At 38.4% G+C, this 17,004-nt stretch overlaps 1 protein-coding gene across 2 annotated transcripts in view; it reads left to right on the top strand.

Annotated features, from left to right (window-relative positions):
- Positions 1-17,004, top strand: part of ERBB4 (erb-b2 receptor tyrosine kinase 4) — a gene marked incomplete at both ends in the record, with an annotated part of 1,126,414 nt that overhangs the window by 938,335 nt on the left and 171,075 nt on the right. For both annotated transcript variants that reach the window (XM_082841669.1, XM_082841668.1), the window contains one exon: positions 13,178-13,363. In XM_082841669.1, the coding sequence (XP_082697795.1) occupies positions 13,178-13,363 (186 nt within the window). The remainder of the gene's footprint in view (positions 1-13,177; positions 13,364-17,004) is intronic.

Raw genomic sequence — 17,004 nt, 5'->3', positions numbered from 1 at the left:
TAGATAGAAAACAAGACCCATATATATGCTGTCCACAAGAGACCCACTTCAGACCTAGGGACACATACAGACTGAAAGTGAGGGGATGGAAGAAGATATTCCATGCAAATGGAAATCAAAAGAAAGCTGGAGTAGCAATACTCATATTAGATAAAATAGACTTTAAAATAAATAATGTTGCAAGAGACAAGGAAGGACACTACATAATAATCAAGGGATCAATCCAAGAAGAAGATAAAACAATTCTAAATATATATGGACCCAGCATAGGAGCACCTCAATACATAAGGCAACTGCTAACAGCTATAAGAGGAAATCGACAGTAATATAATAATAGTGGGGGACTTTAAGACCTCACTTACACCAATGGACAGATCATCCAAAATGAAAATAAATAAGGAAACAGAAACTTTAAATTACACAATAGACCAGATAGAGTTAATTAATATTTATAGGACATTCCATCCAAAACCAGCAGATTACACTTTCTTTTCAAGTGCACACGGAACATTCACCAGGATAGATCACATCTTGGGTCACAAATCAAGCCTCAGTAAATTTAAGAAGATTGAAATCATAACAAGCATCTCTTCTGACAACAACGCTATGAGATTAGAAATGAATTACAGGAAAAAAAACGTAAAAAACACAAACACATAGAGGCTAAACAATATGTTATGAAATAACCAAGAGATCACTGAAGAAATCAAAGAGGATATCAAAAAATACCTTGAGAGAAATGGCAATGAAAACACAATGATCCAAAATGTATGGGATGCAGCAAAAGCAGTTCTAAGAGGGAAGTTTATAGATATACAAGCATACATCAAGAAACAAGAAAAATCTCACATAAACAATGTAACCTTACACCTAAAGGAACTTGAGAAAGAGAACAAACAAAACCCAAAGTTAGCAGAAGGAAAGAAATCATAAAGATCAGAGCAGAAATAAATTAAATAGAAACAAAGAAAACAATAGCAAAGATCAATAAAACTCAAAGCTGGTTCTTTGAGAAGGTAAACAAAATTGATAAACCATTAGCCAGACTCATCAAGAAAAAGAGGGAGAGGACTCAAATCAATAAAATTAGAAATGAAAAAGGAGAAGTTACAGCAGACACCACAGAAATACAAAGCATCCTAAGAGACTACTATAAGCAATACTACTATGCCAATAAAATGGACAACCTGGAAGAAAAGGACAAGTTCTTAGAAAGGTATAACCTTCCAAGACTGAACAGGAAGAAAGAGAAAATATGAACAGACCAATCACAAGTAATAAAATTGAAACTGTGATTAAAAATCTTCCAACAGAGCTTCCCTGGTGGTGCAGTGGTTGAGAGTCCATCTACCGATGCAGGGGACGCGGGTTCGAGCCCTGGTCAGGGAAGATCCCACATGCCGTGGAGCGGCTAGGCCTGTGAGCCATGGCCACTGAGCCTGCACGTCCGAGGCCTGTGATCCACAACGGGAGAGGCCACAACAATGAGAGGCCCACGTACCACAAAAAAAAAAAAAAAAAAAAATCTTCCAACAAACAAAAGTCCAGGACCAGATGGCTTCACAGGTGAATTCTATCAAAAATTTAGAGAAGAGCTAACACCCATCCTTCTCAAATTCTTCCAAATAATTGCACAGGAAGGAACAGTCCCAAACTCATTCTATGAGGCCACCATCACCCTGATACCAAAACCAGGCAAAGATACTACAAAAAAAGAAAACTACAGACCAATATCACTGATGATCATAGATGCAAAAATCCTTAACAAAATACTAGCAGACGGAATACAACAACACATTAAAGGATCATACACTATGATCAAGTGGGATTTATCCCAGGGATGTAAGGATTCTTCAAAATACGCATATCAATCAATATGATACACCATATTAACAAATTGAAGAATAAAAACCATACAATCATCTCAATAGATGCAGAAAAAGCTTTTGACAAAATTCAACGCCCATTTATGATAAAAACTCTCCAGAAAGTGGGCATAGAGTGAACCTACCTCAACATAATAAAGGCCACATACAACAAACCCACAGCAAACATCATTCTCAATGGAGAAAAACTGAAAGCATTTCCTGTAAGATCAGGAACTATACAAGGATGTCCACTCTCACTACTGTTATTCAACATAGTTTTGGAAGTCCTAACCATGGCAATCAGAGAAGAAAAAGAAATAAAAGGAATACAAATTGGAAAATAAGAAGTAAAACTGTCACTGTTTGCAGATGACATGATACTATACATACAGAATCCTAAAGGTGCCACCAGAAAACTACTGGAGCTAATCAATGATTTTGGTAAAGTTGCAGAATACAAACTTAATGCCCAGAAATCTCTTGCATTCCTATACACTAACAACGAAAGATCAGAAAGAGAAATTAGGGAAACACTCCCATTTACCATTGCAACAAAAAGAATAAAATACCTAGGAATAAACCTATCTAGGGAGACAAAAGACCTGTATGCAGAAAACTATAAGACACTGATGAAAGTAATTAAAACTGATACCAACAGATGGAGAGATATACCATGTTCTTGGATTGGAAGAATCAATATTGTGAAAATGACTGTACTATCCAAAGCAATCTACAGATTCAATGCAATCCCTATCAAATTACCAATGGCATTTTTTATGGAACTGGAACCAAACATCTTAAAATTTCCATGGAGACCAAAAAGACCCTGAATAGCCAAAGCAATCTTGAGGGAAAAAAACGGAGCTGGAGGAATCAGACTCCCTGACTTCAGACTATACTACAAAGCTACAGTAATCAAGACAATATGGTACTGGCACAAAAACAGAGACATAGATCAATGGAACAAGATAGAAAGCCCAGAGATAAACCCACGCACCTATGGTCAACTAATCTATGGCAAAGGAGGCAAGCATATACAATGGAGAAAAGACAGTCTCTTCAATAAGTGGTGCTGGGAAAACTGGACAGCTACATGTAAAATGAAATTAGAATACTTCCTAACACCGTACACAAAAATAAACTCAAAATGGATTAGAGACCTAAATGTAAGACCGGACACTATAAAAGTCTTAGAGGAAAACATAGGTAGAACACTCTGTGACATAAATCACAGCAAGATCTTTTTTGATCCACCTCCTAGAGTAATGGAAATAAAAACAAAAATAAACAAATGGGACCTAATGAAACTTCAAAGCTTTTGCACAGCAAAGGAAACCATAAAGAAGACGAAAAGACAACCCTGAGAATGGGAGAAAATATTTGTAAATGAATCAATGGACAAAGAAGTAATCTCCAAAGTATATAAACAGCTCCTGCAGCTCAATATTAAAATACCAAACAACCCAATCCAGGGCAGAAGACCTAAATAGACATTTCTCCAAAGAAGACATACAGATGGCCAAGAGGCACATGGAAAGATGCTCAACATCACTAATTATTAGAGAAATGCAAATCAAAACTACAATGAGGTATCACCTCATACCTGCTTGAATGGGCATCATTGGAAAATCTACAAACAACAAATGCTGGAGAGGGTGTGAAGAAAAGGGAACCCTCTTGCACTGTTGGTGGGAATGTAAATTGGTACAGCCACTATGGAGAACAGTATGGAGGGTCCTTAAAAAACTGAAAATAGAATTATCATATGATGCAGCAATCCCACTCCTGGGCATATACCCAGAGAAAACCATAATTCAAAAAGACACATGCACCCCAATGTTCATTGCAGCACTATTTACAATAGCCAGGTCATGGAAGCAGCCTAAATGCCCATCAACAGACGAATGGATAAAGAAGTGGTACATATATACAATGGAATATTACTCAGCCATAAAAAGGAATGAAATTGGGTCATTTGTTGAGATGTGGATGGATCTAGAGACTGTCATACAGAGTGAAGTAAGTCAGAAAGAGAAAACCAAATATCGTATATTAATGCATATGTGGAACCTAGAAAAATGGTACAGATGAACTGGTTAGCAGGTCAGAAATTGAGACACAGATGTAGAAAAGAAACGTATGGACACCAAAGGGTGAAAGCCTTGGGGTGGGTGGGGCTGGTGGTGTGATGAATTGGGTGATTGAGATTGACATGCATACACTGATGTGTGTAAAATTGATGACTAATAAGAACCTGCTGTATAAAAAGAAAAAAATACATGGAAGGATACAGATTTGAGCTACAGTGGAATAAATAATAAATGGGACGTGGCACAATGTTAGATATGGAGTGGAATGCAAAACATTAGAAGAGACAATGCCAAATATGAATCCAAGGTTTAAAACCCAAATTAGAAAATGTTTCTGACATCTACAAAATTGGCAAAGTTAGCAGACAAGCTTTTATCGAGAAATTTACTTTGTGTCTTAAATTTGATATCCAGTAGTTTATCTGTATCAGGATGACCAGAAGGCACTTGAAATATGAGTTGATTCCTGAGATGAGGTAGGATGGGAGGGGGGAATATGATACAGATTCTGTTTATTTATTAACAAAACTGCATTGCCCCCTTACTAAGAGCCATACACTCTACAAGAGTTTGATAACATTATCAGCTAATATTACTACTCTCAGAGAAATCATTAGAGATGGTGGTGGACATTTAACAAATAAGTCAAATAAAAATGGAATAGATACCACGATAGGGGAGCTATACCTATATAAAGACCTATTAGTTTCTGCTCAGAGATGATGGTTGAAATTGCAGGAGTTGAAAAGAATGGTTGGAATATGGGCACAGCATAATTCTCATGTCTGGATATTTTGACAGGTATTTTGCACAGATATTTTGGATACGGTCATGATGGATTTTGCTTTCTGTCTTTTAAATAGCCATGTTATTAAACCTGAGAAACCACAGAATTCTGCAGTTGACTCCATGTGTTTCTGATAGCTCTGTCATATTTCTTAGTTATAAGATATAAGGATGCAAGAGGTTACAGACGAAAGCAAAGAATATTAGGGACAAAGCTATGATGGCATTTCCACATTTAAGGTATGGGAGGGAAAAGCAGGTGCCAATACCTGTAATAAGAATACTCAGAGAGACCGAAGATTCAGGATAGAATAAAATGCTATCATCAATCACAGAGAGATTTTCAAGAGAGGATGGTGGTCAGTGAGGTATCAGCATGCAGAATCTCAGGAAAATGTTAAGAATGAGGGAATAACTCATTGACTAGTGATAAGGAGGTTACTGGTGACTTTTTCAAGAGTACTTTGAATAGTTAGAATGTAGGAAAGTTGCAGAAAAACTAGACCCCTAAGGAGCGAAGGACTATAAAATGAAGAAATAGCCAATGAGAATAGCAAATATTCTCAAAGTAGAGAAGTGGAAAAATTGAAGGAACTTTCATTTTTAGAATATAGGACATCTAAATATATTTGTGGGTACAATGAATGTGCCAATATGGAGTGAAAATAAAGTCATACTAGAGATAAACAAAGGTAAAATTATCCAAAGGAACACAATGGAAAGATGTCAAGAGCACATTTTACAGAGTAAATATTGTGAAAGGTAGAAAGTGTTGTTTTGTTTTGTTTTTGTTTTTCTTTTTCTTTTTCTTTTTCCTGCTCAGAGACACAGGTCATAATAAATGTAATAAAGAGTCAATAAGCAATTACAAACTAAAACCAAGGGCTATTTTTGGAGGATCAAGTCAGGAGATTTGACAAACCTCCATGCATCTATGCTTTTCTCTAACAACACTGGAAAGTTTGAGAATTCAAATGGTGGGAGTTGTCTTTGGCCAAGGGGTGTCAAAATAGGAATATCGGGGGGAAAAATTATAGGATGTGGTAAATGCTTTATTATAATAGTTAACATTGGCATTTAGGCTAAGAGAGAGATAAGTGAAGCAGAACAGAAACAGGCATTAAAAAATTAAATTATTAAAAATAAATCCAGTCTTCTTTCCATGACTTAAAGGCCTTTCATGGTCTGGCCCCTACTTACATTTCCAATCTTATCTCATGCCATTGCAGCCCTTCCTAAATTCCAGACATGGGTATTCTCAGAGCTTCCAGAATTTGCCAAGCTCTCAGTCTCTTTCTTTATATTTGTCTATCTGACTTCTCATAATTCTGATCTCAGGGCACATTTTTTGACTACCCTTATCTAAAATAGCTCTGCCACCACCATTTTATTATCTATTGCAATACTCTATTTTCTTCATAACCCTTAATGCAATTTATACTTATTTATACATTTGTTTTATATTTATTTGGTTTTCCTGTATAATGTGTTGCCTCTCCCAGGAGAATGAAAGCTTCATGAGGATAGAGAAGCTTCAATCACAGTGCTAGGCACATAGCAGGTCCTCAATAAATATTTTAAGTGAATACATGTATACCATAGGATAGGAAAATATAATAAGGATAGAGGGAAATTCAGTATAACTAGGGGTAGGGGGAAGATAGAAAACACAGTCAGAAAGTAAAATTCTACCTTGTATCAAATTATTCACAAAGGTCTTAATTGTGTAGCATTGTTAAGTAATATGTAGATCTAAAATTCAGCCAGCAAATGGGTGAATGATGGAGAACAGAGATGGAAAACTGCTGACTCCAAAAGTTAGAAGGATCCTAATTTGATTGTTCAAGTTCACAAAAATGATACCAGGGATTGGAAAAGAGTGCCACTGAGCAATGTAGACACACTTAAACTGATGGCATATTAATTCAGTCTAATTACTGCTCACCTACTTGCACTAGTGAATTATTATTTATTCTAGACATGAGGGAACAGATGCAGATTTCATTTATTTTATTATCTGGGTACCATCTGCAGCAAAACACATTTGTAAAACATTATTATGGACCAATAATTTTGTCTCATTTTTCATCACTGCCATCACTAATATCTTCTTTGTTCTCTTCCTCATCATCACCCCCAGTATCTTTAGGAGAGGCATTTGTTTTAAGCATTCACAAGTCTGCTGACAGTTTCATTAAGCACAATTTTATATGCCTGTGTTAATTGTTTATCCTTTCTTTTTCTCTATCCCCCTTTTTTTATCTTCCTTATCCCTGAGGCAATGAGATTTTCCCCATTTTCAGCTGGAGGGTATTGAATTAATGGTCCATAGACATAATGAAACAGTGAAAGTTGGGCTGAAGTTAACATTTTTCAAAAACAGAATAGCCCATAAGTTTTCAATGACCATATGTTTTCTGTTTTTTGTTTTCTTTTTGTGAAACTACTAACAGCATGAGTGAGAAAACAAGCTTAAGTGGCAAGGTTTAACATCTGAAGGCTGGGCAAAATGATGCCTTAGTGTGACGAATGGTATTGCTCACTTTTATTATTGTACAGAAATGTCTTTCCTTCAGAATGAAATAGAGGTACAAATAGCATAGGCTAGAGAATAATGGCACACATGCTTCAGAGCTTTTTATCTATGCCCTGGTCATCCCTTGATAGTTAAAAAAAAATGTCCTTATTGAAACCAGAACTCATTGTAAAGAAAAATGTTTCTGCTTTAGAGTTTTCAGTGTAGCACCTGTTACAGCCTTTCTCTCTGTCCAATGAGAAAACTATTTAATTCACCTACAAGAAAAATTTTGTAAAGCAAAAGGGAAAACAAAGACAGAAAATAATTTCATTTCTGGAAAAATAGATAATATACCTGTAACTTGTATGTAATCCAGTGGCCTTTGGTGACATTTTCTAGTGACAGCAGCAAAGATTCCAAAATTGCTTCCATAGGCCCCACACAGAGATAGGTAACAAAGGACGTTATTAATTTTAACATAGAGTAATTTATTGAAACCTAACACTCCATTATTAAAATATTGATTATTTTTTCCCTTTCCATCCTACTCATCACTCTAAATGAATCCACATTCTCTTCTCTTTATTTTTTCCCCTATCCCCCAAAAAAGCCATCTGCTATTTCCTTTATGAAAAAATAAAACCTACAATTAGTATCGTCGTGTTCATCTTTTCTTTCTCAAAAAACGAGAACTGTTATGCAAATACTCTGCAATTTGGTTTCAAATACTCTTTGTAGTGTGATGAGCAATTTTCCTTAATACAACCCCAGCTTTTTTGCCAGGACTTACAAATAGATTTTTTAAAAGAGAACTTTCATGGGACTTTTTTACACTCTTCTGATGTAAACTTTTCACATGCATATTTAGAATGGAAATATCATTCCTCCTTGAGTTGTAAAAGAAAAAAATTTGTTTATGTATTTCGTCCTGAAAAAGAAGGCCTGAAATAACCTTAAAATCTTTCTTTTACCTTAAATTTCACCGTGTTCTATATCATAGGAAATGGCCTGTACCAAATAATACTCACAGGAAATCAGAGAAATATATTTTCTTCGGCTTTTTCTGAAAGCATATTGTAAGTGATGGCAGTTTACCTGTAGGTGCAAATCTGTTGCTTGAGTTGCTCCTCAGGAGCTGAAGTATCAATATAATTTGACCCAATTCACTCAGGTATGGCTAAAGTCAGGTGTTTGGTGCTGTCTTCTTGTTAATAAGATAAGCATCTACAGTTCGAAGTGCTGATAGAATGGAAATTTTAAAATTACAGTATGTTTACTGTCCTAAGAAATAGCACTGTGCTAAGAATCAGAAAACCCGAGTCTTAACACTGATCCTGCTGCCTACACATCATATGACCTGGGGCGGTAATTCTGCTCAGCCTTGGTTTCCTTATGTTACAGCTGAGAATGGCTGCCTCCTTTGCTTCCTAGAGTTACAATGATGATCAAACAACTGTTGCATGTTACTTCCTTTGCAATGGATGATAGAGACATACATTTGATGGAGATGTTCCAGGGGTTCTCAAAGTTCTATGTTTCCTACAGTAATTTCTCCTAGGGATCTTGCTACAAATGTAGATTCTGATTTACTTCTAGACCCGATTATCTGGGAGTGGGGCTTGGAAAGCTACCCTTATAGTGATAAACTTAGGTCGATTTGATGGACATGAAAAACTAGAGCCACCAGAAGAGAAATAGAATGCAATTAGCATACATTTAATTTAATCAGATATCTAATATTTAATATCTAATTAAATATCTAATTTGATACTTGATTGAGTTAGATATTTAATTTAATTATGTTTTGCTTATTTGTTGGTGTCTATGTGTATATTTATATTTGTGCATGTCATAATTCAGTGAAGGAATCCTCTGGTTTATGCTTTTAATATTAATGTTAATTACTATTTAATTAGTTAATAAAAATACTACATTAAATAATAGATAATGCAACTTGGCTAACATTTCTATTTGTACTCTCCTTATAATTACATTAGTTTGCTTTATTTCAAATGTTGACTGAAATATACAGGAAGCAACACCAAAATGTTTCCACCTCCTGGATACAAATAGAGCCATATTAGTAGCAATAACTCAAATTTCTGGCTTTGCTAATTGTGCAGAAACTCCCAACTTCGGTGGAAGCCTTCCCAAATAGTTTGGGAAGGGCTACGTGTCTCATATGATCTTACACAACAGTCTCCCAGTTGCACTCACCCTGTAGTATCTACAGTGTTTTTTCTCACCAGCTCTGGTCTCCATGTGGAGCTTCTCTTTTCTCTGAGCCACTGAGAAGTCCTACCTCGGGACCGTTTGACTGGTACCACCTGAGGATAACACCTGAAAAACAACAGTTTCAGCTTCTGCCCACAAAAGCCTCAAAAATAATGTGCCTTGAGTTAGGCTGAAACCCCCTTACCAGCTTATTTCTTCTGTTTAGCCTTATATCTATCCCTTCTCTGGACACATATTCATACTGCCCCACCCTTCCTTCTTCAAGAAATAAATGTTATATTTCACGTAAGACCCTGGCTGTATCCAGTAAAATCTATATACTCTGTCAGACTTACCCCATAATTATGAATAATCTTTAGACTCAGCTGAACTCAACACTACTCAGATAGTAGTGGAGGTTAAAAGTGAATAATGTCCTACAAGGCTAATAATGGTGAAAGACAGCCGTCACTAGTGACCCTCTTTTCCTTCCCTGCCCCCATTTTACACTGCCCGAGTAATCACTTTCAATTTTCAGCAGTTTCTTCTTTTACTTAACTCTCTATCTAAATAATATGCTTATACTGTCAACTCTTGATTTTTCAGTTTTATGCATCATATACTAACTTTTCGTTGTGAACAACAGGAATGTACTTCACTTCCTTCCCATCACCACCTTGCAGAAGTATATCTTCCTTTTCTTCATTTTCCAATATAGTCATATGATATTTGCTTATATTGTTTCATGTTTATGTTGTTATGCTTATATAACGACTCCCAGCTGCAGCTGTGCTTTATAGTAGATTTCCGCAACCCCCAGGCCACAGACCTGTAGTGGTCCGTGGCCTGTTAGGAACCATGCCACACAGCACGAGGTGAGTGGCGGGGTGAGCGAGTGAAGCTTCATCTGTATTTACAGCTGCACGCATCGCTCGCATAACTGCCTGAGCTCCGCCTCCTGACAGGTCAGTGGCTGCATTAGATTCTCACAGGAGTGTAAACCCTGCTGTGAACTGCACATGTGAGTGATCTGGGTTGCACGCTCCTTATGAGAATCTAATGCCTGATGATCTGAGGTGGGGCTGAGGCAGTGATGCTAGCACTGGGGAGCGGCTGCAAATACAGATTATCATTAGCAGAGAGGTTTGACTGCACAGAGACTATAGTTAATCAATGGCCTGCAGACTCATATCAAAACCCTATCAGTGAGTGGCAAGTGAAAACAAGCTCAGGGCTCCCACTGATTCTGCATTATGGTGAGTTGTATAATTATTTCATTATATATTACAATGTAATAATAATAAAGTGCACAATAAATGTAATGCACTTCAATCATTGTGAGCCATCCCCCTGCCCACCCCTGGTCCATGGAAAAATTGTCTTCCATGAAAATGATCCCTGGTGCTAAAAATGTTAGGGACCACTGCTTTATAGTAATTATGAATGACTTTCTTTTCTTGTGTGTATCTTGTGTTTTACCTCAAATTCATTTCTTTATTTTACTTTTGCTTAGTTTTCTGTGTATCTATCACTAATTTGATGGTCAGATTCGGCTAGGAAAATATGTATACTCTTAATGCATTTTAAACTCATTAGGTTTTCTATCAATTCCATCTTCTTGCATCATCTTTTCCAGAGCAATATGTCCTACTGCAGTCTGGACTGGCTACTATCTCAGGCTTCTGTATAGCCTTTATTCTGGAGTATCCCTTCTGTCATTTCCTTGTTTCCCCAATTAAATGTACTTTTTTAACTGCCTTCCACCTTTTATTAAATGAGCACATCTAACAGAGAAAGGAAATGTGAGATAATCATTTTTTTTTTAATTAATTAATTTATTTTTTTTGCGGTACGCAGGCCTCTCACTGTTGTGGCCTCTCCCGTTGCGGAGCACAGGCTCTGGATGCGCAGGCTCAGCGGTCACGGCTCACAGGCCCAGCCGCTCCACGGCATGTGGGATCTTCCTGGACCGGGGCATGAACCCGTGTCCCCTGCATCGGCAGGCAGACTCTCAACCACTGCGCCACCAGGGAAACCCCGATAATCATTTTTAAGAACAGATATGTCTCTATATTTACTCACTTGGTTCAAATTTTGCTGGATATAGAATTTGAGGTTTAAACAAAACTTCCAGAAGTTTGACGTCACAGCTCCATTTGGGAGAAGAAACTGGAGCGTGGCCCCATCTTTCACCATATATAAATTTACATGATCCTACTATTTTCACCAGAGTATTTCTCTTTCCATTGCCTGATATTCAGTCCACAATCCCTTTGGTTTAGCCTCTCCTAAGGATGAAGGGGAGAAGGAGATCTGTAGTCTAAGTGCATCCTAAATGGACTTTGAAAAAATCCTGATGAAGTCAGTCCCTCCTGCTCCATTTATGTATAGTGGTTCGTGGTGTAACACTACTGAGCCTTTGGTGTATAAACAAGTGGGGCAAATTGGATTTCTTTTCAGTTTTCCCCCTACTAAGTTAGGCTTCAGATTTCTTACATTTGCTAAGTCAGTTACTACTAGTAAGCCACTTGCTACTTTTAGCATTCCATCCTCATTTCTTCTTGTGATTATTGGTTTCTGGCTTTTTATTAATTACTCTGTTGTTAAAATGGTAGAATTGAGAGGAAATGGAGGTAAATGTGTATATCAATCTGCCATGCTGTCTTAAAGAGAAGCTCAATATAGCTTTCTGTCTTCAAATATTTGTTTGAAACTTTTCAAAGCTACAAAAAATATTCAAGAATAGTACAATGAACAATCTCATACCTGCATATAGGTAACTGATTGTTAATAAATTGCCATGGATGTGTCACCCACTCTGTGTGTGTATAAGGTCATATCAATTTCAAATTGGACTGAAGTTACTTAAAATAACTGTTGATTGAAGGCTAACTTTAGGATGTGCTAAATAACCATAATATGTCCACACTCTATCTCCATTAAGCAAAGCTGCCTTTATGATTATGAAAAAGAATTTAGAACTGTTTTCTCACTTCATGAAACGAGAAAATTGGAGTATACAAATTTGTACAATCTCGCCTCTAGCTCTCAAATTTTATGGTTCTATGAATAAACATCACTTATAATTTTGAAAATGAAATAAATTTGAGTGAAAGCAAAGTTATGGAGCAAAATATCTTATTAAAATGTTTATTTTTCTGCATAAATTCACAATAGGCATATTGTTTGTAATTGTTTATAATGATATTTATAATTTATAAATTACACCTGTGTATGCTCTGAATCCACGCCAATAATGAATGAGTTAACTTTGAACCGCCTTATTTGTAACTGAGCCACCTTATACAAGTAAGTGCATTTGTACAGATTATTGGACTCTAGAACCAAAGATCAAAGGTTAAAAATCTACAGTATAAATTAGGATTCAATTTCAACTTACTTGGCAGTAAATAAAATCTATTATTATTCATATCACAAAAGAGAAAATACTGCTATTAATTTTATATGCAGTTATTCTATAATATTTCCCATTTTGTATAGTCTAGTTTTCATTTAATTTCACTTGAATTAAACCACTTTAGAAATATAATAGCTACAATAATGTCTTTTCACTTTTAATTGATTCCACTGAGTGAGAGTACATTTTCAAAATTATTATCAACACTATTAGTATAGGGCAAATAACTATAATGGTAAAGAACTTTGAGTTTAAACAATGGTGTTATATTTTTTTCTCTTAGGAAGCTCTGATCATGGCAAGTATGGACCATCCACACTTAGTCCGGTTATTGGGTGTGTGTCTAAGCCCAACCATTCAGCTGGTTACACAGCTTATGCCCCATGGCTGCCTGTTGGATTATGTCCATGAACACAAGGATAACATTGGATCCCAGCTATTGCTTAATTGGTGTGTCCAGATAGCTAAGGTAAGTGCCCATCACTTCTGCCTTTATATTTCCTAATCTAGAACAGTTTGGGTATTCATTCTATTTAAATAAAATAAATTATATTTGCTATATTGAAAGATATAGGGAGGTATTTTCATTCAAACCACAGATCAATCTCATAATCTATTTATATATTTTGGGATTATTGTACTGTGATGTTTGTGTTATATTGACCAGATACCAAAACAAATAACTTATTGGTCAGGAGGAAAAATTGTTATACTGGATTTGTTTGGCTTTGTTGTTGTTTAGGAATAGTTTAGTTAACAAAATTCAAGAAGGAAAAGATTGAAGGTTTGAGTTGTTCCATTTTTAGATGATTTTGTTAGCATAGCATGTACGTTCAATTCTCAGAATTACACATGATCAAATTCTAAACATTTTTCTAGACATTTTGATAACTCTCGATTGGTCTTTAATAGTTGTTCTTTTGTTGTGGCTCCTGGTTTTGTTTTTGTTTTTTTGTCTGGCACAAGGTCTCAGTCATATAACGTATGTTAGGAGAGTGATGTGGATTTCAGTACCTGGGGTGATGGAAGGAGATGGTTCTATGTGAAGTAGAAAACATTTACTTGCTTCTTGGGGACTATGTTTTTTTTTCCACCAGAGTTAACGGATCTTCAAAACTTTCAGGAAGGGCCAGAATTCTGGATTTTTCTCTAAATTTAAACCTTGGCTCAAACTTTTGAAACACCCTGGGAGCTAAGCAAAGCTTTCCCATCCTGTAGTCCACCAGTGTGCAACTTTGGAGTGCATATTTTAAGTTCAAAGAAGCCATTACAATTTTCTATACCAAGATAAATAGGTCTGGGATGAGTTTTAATTCACTATTCCCACTCTTATTTACACCAAAATATGACCTGATGTTCTATAAATTCCACAGATCTGATCATTTTAGCATTTGTATAATATAAATGCCAAAATGTTAATCCAGTAGTTTTAGCCTATTTCTTTTTACAATCTGAGAGTGAATAAAAATACATCACCCAAAGAAGAAATTGGAGAAAATTCTTAAAATGCAAACCCAAAAATTATTTGAGGGAAAAGCCCAGTTGAGTTTTCTGTACCGTAAATCTTGATATAGTCTCCTTATGGACCTTGTATTACAATTTTGTGAATATCACATGGCAGACTCACAACTGAGAGGATTCTTTACAGTAATGAAGTTTGAAGTATCGCTCTTCAAAAAGTGATTTAGGATTTAAAGCCGAGCTGCGAGGAAAATGGCGGCGGGCGATACACCAGAAATACATCTACGCGTGGAACAACTCCTACGGAGCACCTACTGAACGCTGGCAGAAGACCTCAGACCTCCCAAAAGGCAAGGAACCCCCCACGTACCTGGGTAGGGCAAAAGAAAAAACTAAACAGAGACAAAAGGATAGGGACGGGTCCTGCACCAGCGGGAGAGAGCTGTGAAGGAGGAAAAGTGTCCACACACTAGGAAGCCCCTTCGCGGGTGGAGACTTCGGGAGGCGGAGTGGGGGAGCTTGGGAGCCGCGGAGGAGAGCACAGCAACAGGGGTGCGGAGGGCAAAGCGGACAGATTCCAGCGCAGAGGATCGGGGCGACCGGCACTCACCAGCCGAGAGGCTTGTCTGCTCGCCCGCCGGGGCGGGCGGGAATGGGAGCTGAGGCTCCGGCTTTTGTCGGAGCGCCGGGAGAGGACTGAGGTTGGCGGCGTGAACACAGCCTGCAGGGCGTTCGTGCGCCGCGGCTGGCCGGGAGAGAGTCCGGGGAGGGGTCTGGACCTGCCGAAGAGGCAAGAGACTTTTACGTCCGTCTTTGTTTCCTGGTTCACGAGGAGAGGGGATTAAGAACGCTGCTTGAGAGAGCTCCAGGGACAGGCGCGAGCCGCGGCTAAGAGTGCGGAGCCCAGAGACGGACATGGGACGCTAAGGCCGCTGCTGCCGCAGCCAGGAGGCCTGTGTGTGAACACAGGTCACTAGCCACACACACTTCCGGGGAGCCTGTGCAGCCCGCCACTGCCAGGGTCCCGGGATCCAGGGACGGCTCCCCCGGGAGAGCGCTCGGCGCGCCTCAGGCTGCAGCGTCACGCCGGCCTCTGCCGCTGCAGGCCCGCCCCGCACTCTGTGACCCTCCCTACCCCCCCCCCCCCCCCCCCCCGGCCTGGGTGAGCCAGAGCCTCCGAATCAGCGGCTCCTTTAACCCCGTCCTGTCTGAGCAAAGAACAGATGCCCTCCGGCGACCTACACGCACAGGTGGGGCCAAATCCAAAGCTGAGCCCCTGGGAACTGTGAGAACAAAGAAGAGAAAGGGAAATCTCTCCCAGCAGCCTCAGAAGCTGCGGATTAAAGCTCCACAATCAACTTGATGTACCCTGCATCTGTGGAATACCTGAATAGACAACGAATCATCCCAAATTAAGGAGCCCTGTGGATGAAAGGCTCTTGGTGCTGCAGCCAGGAGTCAGTGCTGTGCCTCTGAGGTGGGAGAGCCAACTTCAGGACACTGGTCCACAAGAGGGCTCCCAGCTGCACATAATATCAAACAGCAAAAATCTCCGAGAGATCTCCATCTCACCGCCAGCACCCAGCTTCACTCAACGACCAGCAAGCTACAGTGCTGGACATCCTATGCCAAACAACTAGCAAGACAGGAACACAACCCCACCCATTAGCAGAGAGGCTGCCCAAAATCATAATAAGTCTACAGACACCCCAAAACACACCACCAGACGTGGACCTGCCCACCAGAAAGACAAGATCCAGCCTCATCCACCAGAACACAGGCACTAGTCCCCTCCACCAGGAAGCCTACACAACCCACTGAACCAACCTTAGCCACTGGGGACAGACACAAAAAACAACAGGAACTACGAACCTTCAGCCTGCAAAAAAGGAGACCCCAAAAACAGTAAGATAAGCAAAATGAAAAGACAGAAAAACACACAGCAGATGAAGGAGCAAGATAAAAACCCACCAGACCTAACAAATGAAGAGGAAATAGGCAGTCTACCTGAAAAAGAATTCAGAATAATGATAGTAAGGTTGATCCGAAATCTTGGAGATAGAATGGACAATAGAATGGACAAATTGCAAGAATCAGTTAACAAGGACCTAGAAGAACTAAAGATGAAACAAGCAACGATGAACAACACAATAAATGAAATTAAAAGTACTCTAGATGGGATCAATAGCAGAATAACTGAGGCAGAAGAACGGATAAGTGACCTGGAAGATAAAATAGTGGAAATAACTACTGCAGAGCAGAATAAAGAAAAAAGAATGAAAAGAACTGAGGACAGTCTCAGAGACCTCTGGGACAACATTAAACGCACCAACATTCGAATTATAGGGGTTCCAGAAGAAGAAGAGAAAAAGAAAGGGACTGAGAAAATATTTGAAGAGATTATAGTTGAAAACTTCCCTAATATGGGAAAGGAAATAGTTATTCAAGTCCAGGAAGCACAGAGAGTCCCATACAGGATAAATCCAAGTAGAAATACACCAAGACACATATTAATCAAACTGTCAAAAATTAAATACAAAGAAAACATATTAAAAGCAGCAAGGGAAAAACAACAAATAACACACAAGGGAATCCCCATAAGGTTAACAGCTGATCTTTCAGCAGAAACTCTGCAAGCCAGAAGGGAGT

The sequence above is a fragment of the Leucopleurus acutus genome (assembly GCF_964270905.1).
Source record: "Leucopleurus acutus genome assembly, chromosome: 6".
Lineage (NCBI taxonomy): Eukaryota > Metazoa > Chordata > Mammalia > Artiodactyla > Delphinidae > Leucopleurus > Leucopleurus acutus.
Note: the sequence above shows the minus strand (reverse complement) of the source record. Positions and strands in the feature narration are given on the sequence as shown.